The following is a 24,327-nucleotide window of genomic DNA, read 5'->3' on the forward strand; positions in this document are numbered from 1 at the left end:
ACCTCTATTATGACTACAAAACCAAATCATTTTCACCATGCACAAATTCATTACACTCCATGGGTATCGAAAGCTCTGGCACTCGTGAGGCTCTGCTGCAACTTGGCGTCCTTGTCGTCGATCAAGAAGAAGAAGAAGAAGAAGAAGGAGGTTTAAAAAGAGACTCAGGGACCACATTGGGTTACAAACTTTCGATAGCCACGTCATATAACAGTTAGGATGTCCAGCATGGCAAAAAATTGCCACATCACTGCCGCCAGGAAGTAGTTTGGACGGAAAAGGGGGAATGGACTAACTAGGTGCATTTTTCCAAATCTCGAGGACATAAATAGTGCAATTGAGAAGTCAGGGACTAAATGGGTGCATTTTGTGAATCTCAGGGACTACTTTGGAGTTTAACTCAATAAGAGTAATAAAAGTTTTGTATGAACAGTTGTTAGTAAGATTTTTTTTATATAATTCTCAATGTAATTGGTTTAGCAATGATAATTTTTTTAATTAAATCTAAATCTAAATGTTTGCACCCATTTATCATATGGTACATCAGTTTTAGACATTTATGATATGGTTTATAATTCTGAGCTTTCAATCTTAGTATTATATTTTTGGACATTAGCTCAATGCATAGAGAGTTCACTCATACTAGTCCTTGCCAGGTCCTCAGCAGCACCTACGCGACGTTGTGACTTTGCGATCGAGTGACTGAAACCATAAATGACCGGAAGCGGAAGAAGAACCACTCGGAGCAGAGCCAGATCCTCCGCCGATCCTGACGGCGGAGACGACGATGCCTCACTCCGGGAAGCGAAGTTGAAGCTGAAGCGTCGGAGAGAGAGGAGCAAGTACGGAAGCACCATTCCACTATTCAACAATCCGAACCTCAAGGTGGTGCTCCTTATCACCGTGGTGGCATTCTTCGTAATCTTGTTTCTGATCTTTCACCTTGTCAATTCCACCGCCGAACCCGAGCTCCCTCGCGCCGTCACGCCGCTTCCTGCCCCCAAGATTATGGACCTTCCTCAGGTGAAACTCTCGCTTAACATTATTCCCTCCATTATTTAATTGTTATTCTGAGTTTTTTTCCTCCATTTTTCTTAACTTTCTGATTCCGAAGATTGACGCGCGTGAATGATTTTTTTTTTTCGCGCTGCAGTTTCAAGGTGAACACAGGGAGAGTTTGTATTGGGGAACTTATCGTCCCCATCTTTATCTTGGAATTCGTGCCAGGTATCGTCTTTATTTGTTTTAGTAAATAGTTTCTGTAAAGAGTTTGGTTAAACAAGGTTGTTCGAGCTGACACGGAAGCAAGACTATTTTGGAGGCTAAATATAAGAATTGTGGGTAAAATGAGTGCCATGTCTGGCTTAGATATTGTATTTAGGATACTGATATCAACGACATTTGATTCTGCAAGCATTCTAAGTTTCTAACAATATATATTTTTGTTTGTTTGTTTGGTTGGTTGGTTATGTCAGGACTTCACAGTCTTTGATGGCTGGATTGATGTGGATTGGTGTGAAGGATGGAAGGTATCACTTGCGACATGTCTGCAAAGATGAGGATGATCTTGGCACTTATGGTTGGACAAAGCATGATGGACGTGAATTCGGGCATCAGTTGCTGGCAGATCATGGCATGACTTTGGCTACTGAGTTTTTAAAATCAAAGGTGGGTGGCAGTGGTTACGGAGGGGATTGGGCAGTTCGAATTAGTGTGCACATCAATAAGTAAGTCATGTAATTGCTTTCAAATCACTTTCCACTATAAGTGTTAAAGGGTGGAAAAATTTTGTTAGTCGGTTGTTTTGGACAAAGTAGATACTAGCAATCCTGTTAAATCATTTTTGGCTTTTGGTCTGATTTTTCCTCCTAGAAGATGATAACATAAAATCTAACGCTGATCTTAATTTCTGGTCCGAGTTGCTTTTTGTTTCCCAGCATGAGTCTCATATCTGACTATTGATACGCTATGGTGAACTTTATCTTGTGGTCCAATCTCAGGTCTGAGTGGAACGAGGAGTTTGGGAAAGGTGCCCAGCTTTTCTTCTATTTGGCTGATGAAGGTGGTAATGTTCTGGATCTAAGTAGAGAAAAGTTGAACATTCATGAGGATTCTTTGCTTGCATCTGGCTCTCGACTGGATATTGGAAATTGGCAGCTGCATTTAAAATCAACGGTAATGATAGGACATAGTGTTTTGGTTGAATATTCAAGATAACGTTGTTCATACTATGACTTCTTGTTTGTGTTTATGGTTTTCTGGTTATAAATGTCCTACATTTCCTTTAAGCAGCACCTTGAAAGTGCGATTTTCTTCTTTGAAACAGTTTAGGAATAAGCTTGTGAATCTCCATATCTTGAATCATGCATATCACTTGAGCATAACAGCACCTCATGAAAGTTTACTATCCTTTTTCTTTGGACCTTTAATTTACCTTTATAATCCATTTGTGTTCTTGCCCTAATATACTACATTTAATTGTCAATTTGTCATTCTTTATGATCTGTTATCGTATGCATCCAAGTAACCTGTTATTAACCGAATATTTTTTATTTTACAGGATGATTTAGAGCTGCATTATTCTGGATTTCGCACCCCTCACTTTCATAATTTATCTGATCTTGTTGAGGAAAATCTTGCATCACAAGTATGTTTAGGTGTTCCAGTTCAATTAATTTTGTTGTATAATTTTGGATTTATTATTTATTATTTATTATTTATTATTTATTATTATTTTTTGCTTTTGGTCTTTCCATTGACGTTTCTGCTGCTGTGCATGTCATAGTAGATAAGAAACCATGCTCGATTACAGCTGTCTGACTCATCAGTTGATTCTCCAAATGTGTTAGTTTTTCAGGTAATATAAACATTTAATTACATATGCTCTTTGTGAGGTCTACATCCATGAGGTGGTCAAACGAGATCTACATGTAAACGGTCTCTCTGTAGACATGATACATGACAGAGCACAATGGCGTCATTTGATTCATGTAGCCGACCCCACTTAGTGGGACAAGGCTTTGTTGTTGTTGTTGTTTGTATGCTCTTTGTGAGGTCCATTTGACAATTATAAATGTTTAAATTTAGTTTGTCTTACTCTTCAATACACGCACACACACATACACACACATCTTTTTGCCGCAGATTATCGGTGGATTTCCTTTCACAACAGATATTGCACTTCTTTCTGGAACTGGTTCGGAAAGCTCAAGAGTAGACGAGCGTGTTAGTCAGTTAACAGGTTTTTTCCACTTCTATAAATTGTTTCTCAAAACACGAAATTTAAATGCACTTAAATGAAGTTGAATAAATCTAGAAATTATTATGTTGTGAGAGTTGGTCATTGCTCTGAGCTGCTTGTGGATGGACATTAAGAGGGCTTATACAATTGTGTAACTAATATGTGCTAAATAATATTGAGGCTGAAATTTGAAAGATAATCATTTATGGCTCCTGTGCTTTTAAATTCATTTCTTTTGGCTTTTGGTTTGTCTCTTATGATTCTTTTGCTTTTAAATCTTAATACCTTTAAAGAGAAATTGGCTACTCTTTTCTGATGTAGATTTTTTAATCTTTTTTATAGTGTGTAATTTTTTGTTTGTTTGTTTTTCTCTGCTCAATCTTAGGCACCTCATTGACCAGTCAACTGAATGATAAGAAACAAGCTTTTGACAAAAAGTTTGAAGATGTTTTCAGTTTGGCTGAGAAGGTACTAATTTCATTGTCCTTTTCCTTATTCAATTTTTATTTCACTTTATGATTTTCCATAATTTCTTCTCTTCTCAAGGGGGGAAATGTTTGAATCTCAAGTCTTCCCCTTTCTCTCTCAAGATGGGAGAAGTTGTTTGAATCCCAAGTTATCTTTGATTCCAGGTGGATTCAGAATCCATATCTGTTGGTAAGGCTGCTGTAGGGAACTTGTTAGGTGGCATTGGTTACTTTTATGGGCAGTCAGTAATTGCAATTCCAAGAACCCTCGATGTAAGTTACTTTTGTTTATTATTTGTTAGTCCTTATTGAAAAGTATTTACCCCATAGTGCCATATAACACGGCTTGTGGTTATACTAAATATGGACATCTTCACATGTTTTATCTTTTCCATAGGTAAATTGATTTTATGCAGAAAACTGTTTTGGTGTCAGTTGATAATCTATACCAATATACCTCATAACAGCAGATTTGCTATTCTTTTATTAATATGTGGGTGGTTTTAGTTTTCAGTCATGATGCTATCTTGTGCTTTTTGCTACAAGCTATTTGGAACTCGCACTTATGCTGTATGTTGTTTTCGTTTGCAGCTTAAAGAGCATGTTAAGTATGTATCATATTGGCCTGCTGAGCTTTATACAGCTGTACCAGGTCGATCTTCCTTTCCAAGAGGATTTTTATGGGATGAAGGCTTTCATCAACTTCTAATCTGGTTAGGTTCTCATCCTAGTAACATCCTTATCTCAACCATAATCATCATATCTATTTGTTTTGCTTGAACTTCTACTCAGAAAAAAGTACTGTATTTTCTGGATTGTTCAAGACTTATGGGTTTCAAATAACAAAAGATTGTCTATTATATGTATGCTTTCTTTGCACTTATGCACATCAACTAGGCGTTGGGATATTCATATTTCGTTGGATATCATTGGACACTGGTTAGATTTGATGAATGTTGATGGATGGATACCTCGTGAACAAATTCTGGGAGCCGAAGCGCGAAGGTAGTACAACACATTTTCTATAAATTGATGCATTCATTTTTAGCTTTTAGCTCCCCAAGTGACAAATTCTTCTGATCTTGCAGTCGGGTCCCAGAGGAATTTGTTCCGCAGCATCCAACAAATGGAAATCCTCCAACTCTGTTTTTAGCATTGAATGGTACTTCTGTTTATTGTTATTTCTATGTTTCTCTTTTTCCGTAACCTTTTCGTTTCAATCTTATTGTTTCAATCATGTTCCCATTGTGTTCAATCAATCATTAACTCCCCAGTCTGATTTTCCTTATGTTGGGGAATGATAATGAGAAAGTTCCTGTGTGGTTTTGTCTCTGCGATGCCCACTTATCCTTACAACTTCTTTTGATTTGCTTGTTCTTTAAGTTGGGAATCATCATAATTGTGCTGGGTTACCGAAAATGTTTGTGAATAATTAGTTTATGGAGAGTGGAGACCAAGCTGGACAAATGCAATTATCTCTGTAAACCTCACTTTAGGTCATAAGGATGACTAACATTGGTTTGATGATGTTGAATGCATGTTAATCACAGGGCCTGCCAGAAAGAAATTATGATGGTTGTGATGCTATCTTTATTACTTGCGCTGCTTACAAACTTATTCTGTAAAATAACTGAAAATATATCCTTCAGAATGAAGCTAGGGTTATTATATCATATATTCATATGGTACATGAAGATTCTGTAGACTGAAAAAATTATTTGTCCTGTCTTATATGAAGTTATGGCCATGACATATTCTTTTTGTTCCTGATTAATTGGTCTGTTCATCTCTATTGCCTTTGAAATATCCCTTTTGTATTATGTGCTAAACCAAGTGGTTAAAAATCTGTTTTGTTTTCCATCAGATATAGTTAACGGCTTGAAGACCAACAAGTTTAATTCAAAGGATAGAAGTGATATATCTCTGTTCCTAGAGCGTGCCTTTGTTAGATTGGAAGCATGGTTCCAATGGTTTAATACAACTCAGTCAGGTATATTATAAATCTAATGCCATGTGTGCTTCAGTGCTGAGATGAGTTAGTTTCTTCCTCACCTAGTTTTGGGTTATCATCTCTTTAATACAGGGAATCAGATGGGCAGCTACTACTGGCATGGACGGGACAATAAAACAATACGAGAATTGAATCCCAAGGTTCTGGCCTGTTTAGTATATTTAATTTTTAGGGTATATTTGGTTGGTAGTAAAAATGAATTGCAAATTTTTATGAATGAGTTCATGTATAAAATAACGCATACAGTTCATCTCAAAAATTTTCACCCTATTTTAACCCACCAATTAAACATACTATTCATTTTTTCTGGACTCATCTGCACTTCCAATTTAAACTATACATACGTAGGTGACTTGAGTAGAACAGTCATGAGCAAACTGAAAGTGGAAACTATTGTTGGCACAGCCACAATTGAGTTTTATTAGATTTTTATTGTAACATGACATGAACCTACTTAAAGCATAGATCTAAAAACAGTTTTGGCCATTTGTGCTTAATTTATATTACGGTGGTTCTACCATCTGTTTTGACAAGCAAAATAGGATTCATTTTTCTGGATGATGTTTATTATTAATAGAAACTGAGAAGTCATATCTGACATGCATTGAATGTGTCTGAAACCTTAATTATTGCATGAATATACATTGCATTATGTCCAAGTATCACATTACATTCATTCTGGCATCTTCAGACACTGTCCTCAGGATTGGATGATTATCCACGTGCTTCCCACCCAAGTGAAGATGAGCGCCACTTGGATCTTAGGTGTTGGATGTCACTTGCAGCAGATTGCATGCATTCCATTGAAGAGCTGTTAGATAAGGAAACCAAACCTAGTAAGGTATAATTTAGAAACAAATTTATCATTATGTGGGAATGCATTATATTTATATACTTTTTATACAAATTAGGGGAAATGTAGATAACTGAATTGTTGAAGCTTAAATCACCCAATTTAACTGACATTTTAAATGAAATGGTGCAGAATTATGGTTCTACAGCTAAGTTGCTATCAGATCTTGAGTTAATAAACCAGGTATTACCTGTGTTCTCCATCTTGCTTGATATTTCATTATGCATCTCTGCAAGAAGGTGAGGAATAAAGATAAAAGAAAATAACCGCATACCCGTAACAGAAATTAGAAATCTTGTGGAAAATATGATGTTCAAAAAGGAAACTTGATTCCTTCCTTACACTACTTTATAAAAATTTCCCATTGTCCTTACATATTAGAAAACACGGTTTCTCTTTGCTTCTTTGTACTATCTAAATAACCAAAGTATGTCATTTGAGTGAAGCCTAATCATGCTCCTTTTATGCCTTCTCCACACACTCCATGGTGTCGTGACCATTGAGATTTTCAATTTTGCTTCTTCTGTGTAGCAGTCCAAGGATGATTGTCTTTTTATCATAAGATTGTGTGCTGATACTAGAGTCATTTCATGTCTACCATTATTCATTCACATGCCTAATTTGTGCTTCATGTACATACAGATGCATTTTGATGTTGCATATGGTGCGTACTTTGATTTTGGAAATCATACAGAGAAGGTATACTGTCAAACTTACGCAAGATTTGCGATGCTTGTGTCCCCATGCCTGAGAATGTGATTTTCTTTGCATGCTTAACCACGATAGGTTCAACTTAAATGGAAAGAAGTGGCGGTTGGACATAATCAAGCTGCTCGCGAGCTTGTCCGGGAAGTTTTGGAGAGACCCAAGTTGAGATTTGTTCCCCACATTGGTTATGTGAGTTTATTCCCGCTCATGACAAGGATCATTCCATCAGTAAGTAGCATTTCCACATTTCGAAGTTATTCCTTGTCTGAATGATTCCACAATTAGATTCATATTATAATTCGGTACTGGCTTGTTCAGGGATCATGGATTCTGGAAAAGCAGCTTGAACTCATTTCAAATCGAAGCCTCTTGTGGACTGACTATGGACTACGTTCTCTTGCCAAAACAAGGTCCATAACCATTGCTCTGATGAATATTTGATTTGAGTGATTTTAGTCCCTATAAAGTACTCTTTTTTATGATCCCTATAAATTTTTCTTTAGTCCCGACTTAGTATGATAATGTGATACATCTTTGCCACGTCAATATTTTTTCTTACCATGTCTACACTTGACCAAAACCAAAAACTCATTTAAACCTTCAATTATTCTAGTTACCTTGTTTAGCACGATGATTCTAGTGAACCAAAAACTATATTATGTTTTGTGTCACAGTTCCATGTACATGAAACGCAACACAGAGCATGATGCTCCATATTGGAGAGGTACAATTTGGATAAACATGAATTACAGAATTCTTTCAGCACTCCACCATTACTCGAAAGGTAATTCTGCACAGGCAAAAAAGAAAGTAGCAAAATTTTCAATTTATTAACTTATGTTAGCCCCCAACCCCTAAAAATCTCATTCGTTCCTGAAACTAATCTTTGGGTTGAATTTTATCTCAGAGAATGGCCCGTATCAGGACAGAGCTAAAGCTATCTACGAAGAATTGAGAAGCAATTTAATTAGGTATTGTTCTAGTGTATTTGGTGCTTTTGGAATCTTATCTTTGATATTAGTTTATAAGAATTACATCTTTCCCATCTCACTGCAGAAATATAGTACGCAATTATCGACAGAGTGGATATCTGTGGGAACAGTATGATCAGGTTAAGGGTAAGGGAAAAGGGGTACACCCATTTACGGGTTGGACATCACTTGTGACATTAATCATGGCAGAGGCTTATGAAAAGATTTAGGCAAAGCAGCAGAGAATCAGAGATTACATGCAGCAACACAGATCAAATGTCTCTCACCGCAAGATTGTTAGTCACCGAAGGCTGCAAGAGATGTGGCGCACGCTGTTGTATCTGAATATTGACCTTCGTAGATTCTAGAAAATGTTTTTAATACCTAGGTCCGAATGTGATTGGTGAAAACCATAAAGCAAGATGCCAATAAACTCATGTAAGGTTAAACTCTTCCTGAAACATTTTTCTTTTGCCTTTTTCTTTTGTCGTAAGTTAAACTCACCAATACCTTCTTACTAACTATTAATATCTTCAAAAGCAATGTTTTAAATGTTAAACCATTTTTTAAATATTTTAGAGACCAAATCAGAGTTTATTTCTGAAAATTGCTATACACGTTTATGTAAATGTCAATAAAAATGAAAGTAAAATAAGTGAATCGATAAATTCAAATGCATATTCTTTCCAAGACAAAGTTCTAGATTTGTTTTGACAATTTTTCTCTATAGACGATTATTTTATGAGAATAAAATCAACGAATAAAGATGCAGACCAATAAATGCCTAAAACGTCAATTTAAATTTAATGACCAACATATTTTGAATATCATTATATAGTATAAAAGGTCATTGATTTCTTATTGTTATTAAGAGAATGAAATCATTGATTAAGGATGATGACGAATTAAACTATTAAAGTATGGCAATATCTTAAGCTAAATGGGTAAAAGGTGATTTTTCTTTCTAAATCTTACTCGGGGATTTCTTGTTGGAATTTATGTTTTTTCTTAAAAAAAATCAAAGATACTTGAAAAAGAATTAGTTGACCGGATGCATTAAGATAATAAATATGCGGGTTAAGTATGATTTTGGTGTCTTCAATTTTTTTTCCATACAAAATTGTACCTAAGGTTTAACATAATTTTAAAATTATCCTTTTGACCTAAATATCAAAATTTTGGACTAAATTACTCCTGACAAAAAAATTATAAAATAAAAAAAGAAAAAAGAATAGAGAAGCCATTAATAAAAGAAAAAGAAACCATAAAGAAGTCATTAATAGAATACCAATAACAACAACTCACAATATTCAATAACAATGTTGTATTTAAATTCAAGAACAACAACAACATCATTATTGCAATCTAATATTTCAAATTCAACGACAGCATAGTATTCTTATTTCTTTTTTTTTTGAAATAAAGAAAAAAAAATCTGAGATACTGAGAAGAGAGGGAGAGAGAGAGAGTGCACGAGCTCGCTAGAACAGCCACGTTGCCGCCGTGCTTTTATGCTCCGAAATTGCCGCCAAAGAAGGGAAGAAGAGGAGATCTAAAACCGTTTGCGGAGGAGAAGCACGTCCGTGAGCGAGCATGGTGAAGACGACATCGTAGAAAAGCAGAGTTGCTGTCGTCGCTGCTCCTCGCGTGCTTGCCGTTGTTCCACGGTCGTCGCTGCTGTTCTACTTCTGTTTCTGATTCTGTTTTTTCTGATTTTGCTTCTGATTCCATTATTGTTGTTGATGATGTTGTGATGAAGAAGAAGAAAAAGATGCTGATGCTGTAATGAAGAAGATAAGGGTATTTTGGTTCGAACGATGATTTTAAAACTATGTTGAACTTAAGGACGATTTTGTATGCAAAAAAAGGTTAGGAACCAAAAAAATTTTCAACCTATATCTTAGAGACCAAAATCGCACTTAACCCTAAATATGTAGAAAGCTAGACAATCAAGTATTATTTTAATTAAATCCAACTAAGTCATTGGACGCGCACTTTTTTTTTCTTCTTATTATTACGTGCATTGTTGTTGCTTCTTTTTCTTCTTGCTTCATTTTTCTCCTTTCTCCTTCGTTATTGTCATCATCATCGTTGTCGCTACCACCACCACCATCTCCTCCTTTTTTTCATTTAAATTTTTTTCCTTTTTTTTTCTCCTCTTCCTTCGTTATCATCATCATCATCTTCTTCTTTGTAGTTAAATATCACATAAATTTTTTTTAAAAAGCCTCAAGTCTAAAACCGATGCATTCAACCAAACAAAATACATTTAAATGTGTTTTAGATTCAAAAGACACATTAAATTATTGCAAATGACATATGAATAGCTAAATCTCTTATATATTAGTTTATATAACAAAATCAATTCTATAATAACAAAAACACATCATTTAATTAGAAATGACACAATAAATTTTGATAAATGATATAAGAAATATTTAAAGAATTACAAGTTCGAAACCTAAATTCGCTCAACCAATAATATATTCAAATATGTTTTGGAACCAAAAAAATACATCAATTTATTATGAATAACACAAGATCGGCTAGATTTCTTATATATGAGTTTAATACCACTCATATAATTCAATGATAAAAAAAGTATATCATTTAGTTAGAAATGACATAATTAAAAAACTTTTGTGTCATGATTAAAAAATTACATGTGAAAATTAAGTAATTTTCTGTGTCATAATTAAAAAATTTTGGTGCTATTTGACGCTTATTAAGTAAATAACTTTATGTGGATGTGTATAAAAAAGGACGAGACATCAGATATTTGCAATGGTAGAAATTGGTGTCTCTAATTTTTTGTTTGGTTGTACAGTGTCTAAAAATCAGACCTACGGATTTATGTTATTTAACTTTTTAAAAAAAATTACAAATCGAACCGTCCAATTTATGTTTTTGAAAATTACAAAATTTTTAATATTAAAATCGGATTCTCTGATTGTTGTTTTCAAAAATAAAAAAAATTAAAGTTAAAATTGGACCTTTTAATTTGTAACTTGTTTTTCCTCTTCAAACAAATCAGACCGTTCAATTTGATCAATATAAATTTAAAAAAAATCCATATCAAAAGAAAATACCTAGACTTCCAATAATAACCTACTACACATATTTAATCCATACGAAAAAATTAACCACTATTTGGTTTGATTAAATTTTTATTTTTCAAAAGTAGTTTATAAAAGCTAACTTTTGAAAAATAATTTTTTAAAAATTATAATATTTATGTTTGATAAATTAAATAATTAAAAATAATTTTCAATAAGCACAAATAACAAGTATGTTTGGTAAAATAATTTTAAAAATTTAAAAATACTATAATAGACATTAATGTAAGAATTAAATTTAGATATTAATTGATATAATAAATTATATTAGACTTTTAAATTTTAATAGGAATAAGCTATTTTTAGAAAATTTCATCTTAGATATTTTCAAAAACACCCTTATCTTTTAAAAAATACAAACACAAATACATAATTTTTTATTTACCAAATATAAAATAAAAAATTTATACACCTTTTTAAAAATTTTGTCAAACCAAACTTTAATTTTGTAATATCTATGTTTGGACAAACTACATAACACTCTCTTTTTTATTCTCAAAATTTCAACATCTACTAGACTACTAGTCCTCTACATTGCAAAAAAAATAATTTGCTTTTTAATTTTTTATTTTTAAAATTTTGTGAAAAAAATTAATAAAATTTATATTTTATTTTTTTATTTTCATAAAATTCTAAAAACAAAAATATTAAAAATAATAAAAAATAAAAATACAAACCATACGTACTATAAATTATCTTATTCAATTTGTAAGAATTACAATATGATTAAAACTTACAAATAACTTCAAAGTATTTGTTTGCAAGTTCTCATGTAATTACAAATAAAAAACAGAAAATTTCATTCTTTTTAATCTATCAAATAAGATTATTTTATTGGTTTCTTTTCTCCTAGTCAATTCTTACCTTACTTGATTTCGTCCCTTTAGTGAAATATAGATAATGGTATAAAATATCTTTTAGATACCTTTTGGTACTTCCAAACATTTGATTCAAGATGCAGGTACATAGTGTTTATAAATAGGTTATGTTGCAACACTTTTTTAATTTAAAAAATAAAAGTAAAAAGTATTATTAAAATAAAAAAATATGATTTTAGTTTTAATAATAATTTTTAATATTGTTAGAACTCTTTAACTACTGTAGCTATAAAACACTGTATACTATGCTATATAAGTAATATTTAGAGTAAATACTCAATTTAGTTCATAAACTTATACGTGAATCTCAATTTAATTCTTAAAATTTCAATTATTTCTATTTAATTTCTAAACTTTACAAACGTGATGCGCTAATAAGAGCATCCAAATGCCACGTTATAACTTGTAAAACACCATTTTGGTTTTAGTGTTCAAATAGCCAAAAATAAATAATGACAAATCACTTGCTTTGAAGGAAAAAAAAAATTTAATAAATAAGTCTACAATATTTTTGCATGACATTTGACTGTCCACATTAACGTTTATGCATCAAAAATTATCTCAAAAACTAATTTAAATTACATTTACAAAATTTAGACACTAAACAAAAACAATTGAAATTTCAAGAACTAAATTAAATCTAACGGACAAATCCAAATACCAAATTAAGTGATATCTCGTAGTATTCATCTACTGGTTAATTCATAAGCAGAACGACAAGGACTACTTTCCCTTTCGCAAACTTTTGAATTAAATCCCAAGAAAATTTACCAAAAAGCATAAATCATTACTCATTAGTATTACGGGAACCAAAAGCCAACTTTAGCCCTGATTAAAATATCATAAGAATTTTCGAATAGCGAACAAGGCAAACGATGCCCAATTTACTTCCATGATTTACTAACGATGTCTGTGTTCAGCTATAACAGATGGACAGAAACAAAATACAAGCAAAACCAACACTATCATTTAGAAGTATACATAGGAAGCTCAGAATCAATTCCCATTTTCAGTTGCTGTATCCTCAGCCATCATAATTTCCATATCCCTTATATCTCGCTTCAGAACACTGCCAAGTCTTCCTATGGCCTCCGTCTGCTGCTGCAACACCTGCCCGCAGAAACGTAGCCAAACTATTACATTAAATTCTTTGAATTTAATATTTTCGAACTTTCTTTTTATATTTTGCATAGAGATCCAAATTTTAAAGCATAAATCTCAGTTTCGTCTCAACTTACCTCCTGCAGGTCAGCAAGACTTTGATCATGAATCTTGGCTGATCCTGGAAGATAAACAGAGCCACCAAATCCCATCGAGTTTGCCTGAACACGAGATACTGTTAGAAGGTTTTGTACCCTTCTAGACAGATCAGCTCCAGATCCTCTCAGCTGAAAAGATATTAGCTCAACTTCAGCCATGAATTAATCATTCCAAGACACTCTTATATGTAGCATTTACTCACATTCCATTCAAAGGTATTTCTATGGCTGCAAAATAGTAAATCAAAGGACACAAACCTGCCGGGTAATTGTGGCTAATTTCTCAGCGAGTTCGGCTTCTCCTTTAGTCAGGGGGATGCGACAGCCTTTCCCCTCCAACGCCTCCACTATTCTCATGACCTTATATTAGATACATGAGCAAATAAATTAATGAAATATCAAACAATATATATATATATACACACACACACACACACACATATATACATATATACATATATACATACACACAATGCAAGGTGATAAAATTCATCAATATGATTATCAGCAACTAATTAACCAAGTGCTACTGAGGGCATACAATTGGAGAGGTGAGGAAGAGAAGGGATAAACAAAATAAACCCATTTTACAATCTACAGAACAATTCCTTTCACAAAAAAGGAGCCCTTACTCTTAAAAGGCGCCGCTGGAGAATTTGTTCCTTCTGTTTCATTCTTTGAATCCGAGGAAGTGTCTCAGCTTGAAAATGTCTTTGGAGCTGCAAAATGCATTAGATAATTCAGAATAGTCGAAACGTGATTAATATAGAAATCAGTATTACTACGGTACCACTTTAACATTGAACATGGAAAAGCAGAGAAAGAGAAAGAGCAATACCATTTTAACATTGCTTTGGGTTATACGTAATCTCTCTGCGTCTGAAACAATGACTTCATCTTGGATCTGCACAACAATGTGAATCAGATATGTATGAACTTCTCATGCATAAAAGGTTCTAATGCTAGCACCAATGTTCATGTGTTAACAAATGTTATGATTCGTTTTGTTAAGAAAAAAACCCAACATATAATAGACAATCATCCATATTCCGAAAAAGGTTCAGATATTCAAAGTATGAATGTTATTCTAACAGTTCAACCCTCAAGATAAAAAAATTACAGTAACTTACATTCACTAGAAGCTTAAAATTAAAAGGGCTTACCTTAAGGCGTTGTGAAAGATCCTTAAAACCCTGAACAAGTTGGGGCCACAGGCGTTCTCTATCAGCACTTTCCATTCCCTCAAGCTTCCCCATAGCCTCAGCCCACATGATCTGGCAGTATAAACTATTCTCCATAATTAGCCAAGCGGTGGCACAAAGATAACAGCTTGATACATTCCATTACAGACCAAAAACTAACTATTAGAGTCAGTCTGGTATCCCATTAAATTTCAGGGTGTTCATTCCTATCTTCGCCATAATGTTGAAGAGGAAACCAAACTGAGCTCAAGAGTACTTAGAGGAACTGAGGAAATAGCACAAATTTCAAGAAGGGACTTACGTCTGAAACACCAGCAGGCTTAACCCTAAACTGTGGATCCGTTACACTGAACAACAAATGCTGCAGAACAAACACAATGGACCAACATTAAGATGAACCAGCCCAGCTCTTGGAATTTGAAATGAATAATACAAGATCAAATCCCACAAGTGAAAGGGGGGAAATTGCGATTTTCTCAATTTCTTAACTTAGGGGTAAAAATTTTGAGAATAGTGAGGGAAATACCTTAAAAGCATACTTAAGATTTGTAGGTTCATCCTTGTAAGAATCAACGATTGTCTAAGCGAACAATACAATAAAAACAATCAGGATGAATCAAATGAAACACACAAATTAACTTGTTTTTTTTTTTCCATAAAAAGAAAAAAGAGGGGCTATGTTATGTTACTTGAATATCCCGATCGGCGAGAGAGAAGGGAACAGGAGCCACATTGGCCATCTGGGTAGTCAACTGAGCATTCGGAAATGGTGTAGGCTGTGCCGGTGTTTGTGGCTGCGGTGCTCCAAAATTGGACTGAAAACCGAACCCAGTGGAAGCCGGTTGCTGAAACAGCGAAGGTGTCTGCTGCTGTGGTTGAGAGGAAAAAGGGGTTGAGAATAGCGAAGAGCCGAATCCGGTAGCGAATGAAGGCGTGGAAGGAGTTCCAAACGCAGGGGTTGAAGACGGGGTACCGAAGACTGGGGCAGAAGAAGGGGTACCGAATGCTGGGGTAGAAGAAGGAGTTCCGAACGCTGGGGTTGAGGAAGGTGCACCGAATGCAGGTGTTGAATTTGGGGTGCCGAATGCAGAAGAAGAAGCCCCGAACATTTTGGTTGCTGATAATCTAAGAGATCGATGGGTAACGAAGTAGTTGTTGTGGCGGTGTCTGAATTCGGAGGGAAAATATGCCCTTTCCCAGTTGGAGTTGAATTCGCACTCCAAGTGTTCGACGAAAAGAATGAGAGAGTAAAGAGAGTGTTTGAGAGTCTGCACTTTGTTTGAACGGACTCCAACGGCGCCAACAAATTAGTGCGAGTTTTCTTTCCTCTCTCCTCACACCGTCACGCGCAGTCGCGCATACCCAAATAAAAAACAACTACGAAAAAAAAAACACAAAAAAACAAAACTCAAAGACAAAAAGTATGAGATTAGTGACTACTCACTAGGTAGTATCCATGGTTAACGTAGATTTATTGTTTTCTTTATCATTTACATAGTAAACAATAATTTTGCCAACATGAACAAAATTGAGAAAGGGTTTTTACTTTTTAATTTTAATATGGAGAGGAGATTGAAGTATTTTCGCGTTATAGAGAACATACGAGCTTTACGTGAACGTGGTGTGAGAAACGAACTAATCGGACGGAGCGAGTTAATTGAAAGAACTCGGACGGTCCGATTTAAGGAACACAAATCGAACCGTCCGATTTATGTGATTCCCACCACGTGTCACGCGTTCCTTTTTCTCTAGAGCGGTGCCCCTTAATAGTTTTTAAATTTTTTTTTATATTTCAAAATTATTATTATTATTGTTAAAAATTTAAGAATATATATTTAAATGAAGTAAATATTATATGTTATAGAATTATTGTTAGAAATTGAATTTAGGAATATGTAGGCTAAGAAATTGTTATTATCGTTAGAAATTAGAAATATATAATTAAAAATATATATATTTAGATGTAGTTAGTTAGTGAACATTTTAATTAATGATAATATTTAAGTTAGAGTAATGTGTTAGATTAGTAAAAATACATGTTTAAAATTAATAATTTTAAAAAATTGAATTGTCCAATTTTTTCTCTTATATAAATTGAATTGTCCAATTTAATAGCCCAAATTTTTCTTACAAAAAATTGAGTGGTCCAATTTGTGCCATCAAATTTTAGAAAAAATTGTCCTATATCTATATATAGCACCCTCGTATTCTATATCAACGTATAACACACATAATACTAGCATATCTAAAATAATGAGCCTCTTACTTGGCTCTAGTCACCAAAAAATAATTGAGAAAGGGTTTATCTATTCTCTGTGGTTCTGTATACGTGTTAAGAATATTTTTTTTGACATTTTGATACACTAAATATTATAAAAATTTTAAAAAAATTATTATTATATTTTTAAAATATCTCTTTGGAATAAAAGTTAACCAAATTCATTGAGTTCAATATCTGTTGGTTAAAAAACTTCTACAATGTCAAAGCGGTATAATTCTGTGATCAATTTCTATTGGTTAATTGTGAGTAGAAATTATACTAATAGTACATCTTAATTAAATAAAAAATTCATGTACAAATTAAAAATTAGTTATTAAATTAGTTATTAATTATTTATATATAAATATATATATATATATATATTGTGTTTGAATTTAATTTTATTTTAGTCTTTAAAATTTAAAGTGTTTTATTTAAATTTAAAAAAATTATTTAACTTTAATATAATCCTACCGTAAATTTAAAATTAAATGACAGAATATTCCACGTGACAGTAGTGCAAAAATAAAATCGATAATTGAAAAAAAATGTACAAATTCAAAAGATACAAAATTAACAGCGGATGCATTTTTGTAAATTGCTAGCTTTGGTTCAAACACACGAAGAATATTGTTAAAAATATGTTTTTAGTGAAGAGGTTCCCGGTGGCAAGAAGAATACTCCTCTCGGCAACCAAAAAAGTTGGTTATGACTCATGAGCTTTCCAGATTTTAAAACTAATATTCGTTAATTATTTAACTTTAACTACACAACTAGAATTAAGCACAAATGTAACAGACAAATTTAGTATTTTACCCCATATATTAAAAGTCAGAACACAATTTACTCTCGTATAAAATTATAGTATATAACCATCTCATAATATACAGTTATACACGACTTGGGAAATGAAGCCATCAATGGTAACTAGATGAATGGAAATACTCCATCATACATCATAGACACAAGGGGGGAAAGACATCATCATAGAACTAACAGAGCCAAGGAACAGTAGTAAATTAGAATCTGATAATTATCCTGAATTAGAGTTAAACAAGACTGATGGTTCTCCATGATTCACTTCAAGGTCTCTTTTTTCATGCTTTGACTGTTACACTGCACAAGCATAACCCAGATGGTTTGATCTCACTTGTTTGCCACTCCGATCCAGGGGCTGCATTTGGATCATACAACAAAGTTTTGCATGTAGGTTCCTCCTCCAGTGAGAACAGCAAGAGTTTACCATCAAGAATTCCGAACCGGAAACCGATACTGGAGCTCCCAGTCAAAGGTAGAGGCTCCATTTTCCATGTATTGTCCTCTGAATTGAAGATTGCCAACTTCCTCTGATTCTTCCACTCCATACAGAACAGCTTCTTTCCCAGTACTGCATGAGCAGTCACCATGACACAACCATTTTTCATCTCACACCAACTGTGCCTTTCAGGATTGTAAACATCAACAAATTTTGAGTTTCCAATTGTAAAACTCGACCTTCCACCCATCACGTAGAGCTTCCCCTCGAATCCACACGCGAAGCAACCTCGTCTCGGCCGACGAAGGCTCTCAATCAATGTCCACTTGTCAGTTTCTGAATCATAGACCTCCACACTGGAGAGGCTGTCGCCATCTACTCCGTTGCCTCCAACAGCGTACACCAAGCCATTGACCTCAGCGCAAGCAAAGTCATATCGAGCCACATTCATGTTTGATAACCTGCTCCAACTGCAATTGCAATTGCAAACTTTTAACATTGATATACAGATATCAAACAGCTTTATCAATTACAAAGTTATATGCTTTTGAAATGTTGGAATGAACGAAGATTTTTAAGACTTAGATCACACAATCCAAACCCATTCTAAGGTGTCATGTTCCTACTTTCTAGTTTTTACCAGTTTGATGAAACAGTCCAAAAATCATGATTTGTCTTGCAATAACTCAACAATGCAGCAGGATTTTGACATGTGTAGAAAGTTGCCAATACTAAAATATAAGTTGCAGCTGAAATACAAACCTGTTGACACAAGAATTGTATTGGTAAACCTCTGCTGAGGCAGTGGCAGTTCCATCAATAACTGAATAGCCAGCCATGACAAGTAGCTTCCCATTAACAACCACCACCCCAAATCCAGCCTTTGTTGGACCAGGCATTGGTGGAAGAGATCGACGATTCTGACCCTCACAATCCATTACCTCCCAATGGCTTCCTTTCCCTTCTTTATCTGCAGTTAACAGGAAAAGCCATTCCTCAACCAAGCCAGCCAATTTTCTTACCATTATGAATTCTTTGCTCTGAATGAAACACCTCCATCTCTTACAAACACCGGCCATAGCCGGGAGGTCCGAATGAGGCACAAGTGCTAAGCAATACTTGGAAACATCATCAGGCAGCCGAGGTAGAATCGAGCTATCATCATCCTTATCCGATAACTCAGAGCGCACAGAATGCTTGCTCTTAGAAAGTGTTTGATTTTCCTTATTGGGTAAATTAGAAAAACACATATTCGGTTCTGTGAACCACTTCTTACCAGCAATGCATCCAGGCATTTTTGAAATGATCATTAACACGTTCAGATATAATATTACCATGAACAGAAATTTTGTCCGCAACTGTGACTAATCAACTAAATAGTGTAAAAACTGTATAACTGAGTAGAGCACCAAACTATAGGAACTCAAAATACTCTTCACCCATGGGGATTCTACAAGACCAAGGCATACAAGATGTGGAAGAACGAACAACATGAGCGGTATAAGAAGATGATTTTCTGTGCTTTATCCACTCTGACTCAAGTTCCATAACAGAATTTGTGTTACTTGTATTATTCCCTTTATATCTTAAGCTGCCAAAGTGAAATCTTCCCTCACACATTGCCCAGATATCTACATATTATGCCAAAAGAAAAGATTATTACATTTCAAAATTAACATTAGAAATTCATGAACTTGACAAAATATAGGGCTAGATCTGCATAGGCATACCACAGTAGGCCATAGAACTTGCCAAGAGTTAGCCTAGCCACCATTAGCTTCCATTCTCTTCAAGTCATCCATAACTACTGAAAGGATCATATATAAAAAGAATGAATAACAAAAACCGGAGTGCACATATACATATTCAATTGCAAAACTTTAATCCTGAAAAAACAAAAAAAATGACTCCTTTACAGAAACATCTCTGGACAAGGATCTGCATAAAATATCTTGACAGAAAACTAAAATAAATACTAATATCTAACATAGCTAAACAATTCAGAAATTAAAGAGATGAGCCTAAAGAGGAATTTTGGTAAGAAATTTTATTCCCGTTGAACCCAAAGCAGGGTTGATTAAGGCATACATGTGACAAAATCACACAAAACCGTTTTACTTTCTTTTCTATTTCTATTCTGTATGTATGAATTATCCAAGAAATTATCCATTCACAAATATTGAGTTTTACAACACCACAGCAGAAGTTGCAGTAGCCAACTGATCTGAAATTGTGGCAGAATTAAATTTAACTTAACGCTTACAAAATTCAGCTGTGTTTTTGGAGAAAACAAAGTCAACAACAAGAGAATCAAATAAAAACAAAAGGAAAAATGCATCCTAGAAGACTATAAATGACCTTAACGATTACAATTCACATAAATTGCAGCTGTAAGGAACAAAATTGTCAGTAACAACCAAAATGACCAAAAGGAACGGCAATCCAAAACAAAACAAGAATTGGTGGTTCCAATGATCTTAGAAGCAAAACAAATATTCAAACAGCGAGTAATCTTGACAAGTAGTAGTATCAGAAACAAACTAGAGAAGTATTGGTGGATCTATATAGCAGAGAAAAGGAAATAATTACAATAGCACTAAATGAATAAATAAAAGAATGCAATGAAAGGAGAGGAACTTACAAATGAGAAGGAATTGTGAAAGTTTATGGAAATGATGAGAAAGAGAGAAAAAGAATGTGTTGCGATATGGTGGAAGTGTAAGAAGCAGCAAAGGGGAATTTATAGGATTTAGGATTTGGTAACCGAGACAGGATAACACTGACACAATCCAACCACGTCACTGCTTGTTTTTCACGAACAACAACAATTTGATATGCTAAGTAATTGATGATTACTAGTATTCTTAATCACAACACAAGATAACGTGTTACAAACTTTTTTTTTATTATCCACGCCTTCCCTCTAACAACATTATCTACAACTTCTTATTATGAACAATAACAGTTGAAAGTTTCAACTTTCAACTAAATTATGGTACATAATCTTAAATTAGATTAGATCAGATGTATAGATGTCTTTTTATTAGAATTGTAATGAGCATGATGTGTGATAAGTGATAACCGCTAATGTGGTTCGCGTGTTTGAGCTGTTATGTGCCTCATGTGCACTGTATCATATCTATCTTATTCTCTTATCCTGTTATGCGCTATCCACCTTTTTCTTTTTATTATTTTTTATTACCGTTTTACCCTTGTTCATGCAACACTTTTCTTTTTGGCGCAAAAGAGCAACACTTGTGTTTATATAATTTTATTAGAGTAAAATATCGTTGACGAAATTAGTTTTTGGATCGGTATGACAGTATGTATTACAGCTCAGCCTGATGTGTTTAAGCTGACTCTTGGAAATAAATAACTTCTGACTCAGATTTTATAAAATTTTGCCAAATTCTATGGGATGTAGAGTTTCTTTTATAAAATTGTACATGTATGTTTTGTTTTCTAAACGAACACTTATTTCGCTATGTATAAATAAAATTCAATCATCATTTGAAATATAATTCAATCAACACCATGAACACTTATTTTCATCTATTTTTAATATATAATTTATATTTTATATGCATAATTAATTTAATAATTAATTTTTTATTTACACATAATTTGATTATTTTGAATGTATTTATTTTATTACATATTCTCAGATTCTTAGTTTCTAAAATTCCTCAAATACCAATAAAAGGAATGATAATGTGTGCGTGTTGTGTTACGTGTAAGTTCTCTTGGCAGGTGTGGTGTGTCTGGACTCTGGATATCAGAGTTTGAACAGAAGTGGACTGCACCAAATTTCTTACAAAATCACTTTGGTTGTTTTTTTTATCCTGACTTATTTGCTCCACTTTGGTGTTGAGCTCTTCCTTTAAAAAAAAAATACAATAGACTTAATAGTTATTACATATGTTATTTTTATTTCCATAAGATAATCGCATTTTTCAACTCAAATAAAAATTTTAGATTTTCACAATAAAAATATTTAAAATTTTAAACAAATACGAAAATATCATAGACAATTCTAAGAAATAAGTCAAAATTCTTTAACATTTGACCTTCTTATAAGATTCATGGCAGCCATAGGCTTAGTAGCAACACAGAAAATATCAGGTGAACACTATTACACATCCCAGAAATAAAAACAAAAGAAGAATATGACAATTTTCTTATTAGAAAAGAGAAACAAATCTGATTTCATCTTTCAGCACTAGAATCTTCGATTTTAGGTTACCTTGCTATTAAGACGCGTCACTTAATTAAAACCAGTCGCTCAAAGAATCAGAATAATAATATGCAAACGAAGTAGAGAGCACCACATAATTTGAGATTCCAAATGACGTGTAAGATTTCGATTGAAGGCACAAGCACTCATAGCTACATCATTATATTTGTTATACAAAGTGTGGTTCAACTTCGAAGATAGTTATAACTTATAAATATGCCATCATAAATAATAGTGTTGTGTATGGTTAACGATGGTTCCTACTTTATGGGACGTTGAACACTCTTACTCAATTAACATCAACTTCTATTTCTATTTATCAAGCATTTTCCAGGCGCCATTATTGGTGTGGAATGTTGGAAGTTACTGCTGTCTCATTCTCTCTAGTTCTTGGTCCATGTTTTTCACTTAAAATTAGTAATTGATGATATACAGAATTGTTTTGATCTTTTTTTTTCTTTTTCTGGAAAAATCATGTTTAAAAGGAAAATCTTGTAATTGAGATTTCTGATCAACGAAATTTTCAAGTTTTTTTGGATACGAATTTGAAATGATAAAAAAATGTCATTTGACCTTCGAAGTTAAGTTTGTTTTAGCAATAAATCCTTAGACCAAAAATAATAAAAGTACAATTGGCAAAATGAAATGGAATTTTACTTTAAAAAATAAAAGGTGATCTTGGGTCTTTTATTTTATTTCTTTTCAGGTGCCCAATTACGTTTTTTTATTTTTTACATGGAGAAGAGAATGTAGTAATACAACACTGTGGAGAAGAGAGATGTTTTTCATATATATGGTATCAGTAGAAAACGGACCCTCCGTTTTGAGTTTGAAAAAAATAAAAAAAGTTAAAAATCCTAATCGGACGGTCCGATTTGTAATTTTGAAAATAAAAAAATTTTAATGTTGAAATCGGACCATCCGATTTTTATTTTAACAAATTAAAAAAAATAAAAAATACAAATCAGACCCTCCGATTTAGTGTTTATTTTCTTCTTCAAGCAAATCGGACCCTCCGATTTGTAGTTTATTTTTTTCTTCAAACAAATCAGACCGTCCGATTTGAATAAAACAACATATAAAAAAAACACCTAATCTTCCAATATCAATGTATTACACATGTATTTAACTAATATAAAAAAAAATTAGCCGCAGAATTTTATTAATTTTTTAACAACTTAATGATACCTAAACAAATTTGAAAGTATTAAGCTCATGGTAATTCCCATTAGGGCATGCTATTATTCGGTTGGAAATCAAGGATTTCAAACTCTTTAAATGATCATCATATATTATAGGTATTCAATATTCATTATAGTTTTATTTCCTTAGACAGGAGCCATACTGTGGAACTTTCGAAACAAATTTCGCTCCCTTCAATATTTGTCAATGATCAAACTACACATGGGGGAGAAGAAATAGACACATTATGGAGTATGGACACAGCGATGGGCAGCAGCACTTCAACATTCATAATGCTCCTAATCCGATAATGACCATTTAGCTCCCCAAAGTTGGATTGGCCAATATGTGGTCCCTCCAAAATTTCAAGATAACATTTGTGGCATCGCAAAGAACAAGAGAAAATGACAACATTTGAGCCCTATGGTTGTGGATGAGGCTTAGCAGAAACTAAAAAAAAAGGTTTTTTGAGTTAAGAAGAAGAAATTTTATATTAGAAATGATAAATCTTTAATATATTGAGCATTTTTAGATGCTCATTAAACAGATTGTTATACTCTAGTGGGGTCCGGATGCAGCCCTGTTCAGCCTCCTACCACCCCTTTGGTTGAGTCCAAAGGCGAACGCGTTTGGTAATTGGTATCATTCCTACCGGTTGTGGTAGGCAGCGGGTAGGTTGTTTTGTTTTGC

The 24,327-nt window shown here is 33.5% G+C and overlaps 3 protein-coding genes across 4 annotated transcripts; 1 reads left to right on the forward strand and 2 right to left on the reverse strand.

Annotated features, from left to right (window-relative positions):
• Window positions 1-602: 602 nt before the first annotated feature.
• Window positions 603-8,727, forward strand: LOC107482112 (mannosyl-oligosaccharide glucosidase GCS1). 2 transcript variants are annotated; one of them, XM_016102505.3, is made up of 22 exons: window positions 603-1,023; window positions 1,154-1,227; window positions 1,476-1,727; window positions 2,001-2,175; window positions 2,561-2,647; window positions 2,789-2,857; window positions 3,145-3,241; window positions 3,627-3,709; window positions 3,874-3,981; window positions 4,300-4,421; window positions 4,606-4,713; window positions 4,797-4,870; window positions 5,573-5,698; window positions 5,792-5,859; window positions 6,411-6,560; window positions 6,705-6,755; window positions 7,215-7,271; window positions 7,359-7,508; window positions 7,599-7,690; window positions 7,955-8,064; window positions 8,188-8,251; window positions 8,337-8,727. In XM_016102505.3, exons 1-22 carry the CDS (start codon window positions 715-717, stop codon window positions 8,479-8,481), a joined length of 2,571 nt encoding a protein of 856 aa, XP_015957991.1. In that variant the 5' UTR covers window positions 603-714; the 3' UTR covers window positions 8,482-8,727. The 2 variants fall into 2 exon arrangements, with proteins under 2 accessions (XP_015957991.1, XP_052115041.1); XM_052259081.1 differs by lacking the exons at window positions 6,411-6,560; window positions 6,705-6,755; window positions 7,215-7,271.
• Window positions 8,728-13,056: 4,329 nt separating this feature from the next.
• Window positions 13,057-16,090, reverse strand: LOC107482113 (nuclear pore complex protein NUP54). The gene is made up of 9 exons (XM_016102506.3): window positions 15,396-16,090; window positions 15,233-15,286; window positions 15,008-15,067; window positions 14,668-14,778; window positions 14,343-14,408; window positions 14,137-14,223; window positions 13,763-13,864; window positions 13,484-13,633; window positions 13,057-13,355 (listed from the first exon to the last, which is right to left on the reverse strand). The coding sequence occupies exons 1-9, from the start codon at window positions 15,813-15,815 to the stop codon at window positions 13,242-13,244; spliced, it is 1,164 nt and encodes a 387-aa protein (XP_015957992.1). The 5' UTR covers window positions 15,816-16,090; the 3' UTR covers window positions 13,057-13,241.
• A 1,728-nt stretch (window positions 16,091-17,818) lies between these two features.
• LOC107482114 (F-box/kelch-repeat protein At1g67480) lies at window positions 17,819-19,623 on the reverse strand. The gene is made up of 2 exons (XM_016102507.3): window positions 18,984-19,623; window positions 17,819-18,691 (listed from the first exon to the last, which is right to left on the reverse strand). The coding sequence occupies exons 1-2, from the start codon at window positions 19,556-19,558 to the stop codon at window positions 18,064-18,066; spliced, it is 1,203 nt and encodes a 400-aa protein (XP_015957993.1). The 5' UTR covers window positions 19,559-19,623; the 3' UTR covers window positions 17,819-18,063.
• Window positions 19,624-24,327: the final 4,704 nt, after the last annotated feature.

Source organism: Arachis duranensis, chromosome 3, assembly GCF_000817695.3.
Source record: "Arachis duranensis cultivar V14167 chromosome 3, aradu.V14167.gnm2.J7QH, whole genome shotgun sequence".
In the NCBI taxonomy this organism is placed as follows: Eukaryota; Viridiplantae; Streptophyta; class Magnoliopsida; order Fabales; family Fabaceae; genus Arachis; species Arachis duranensis.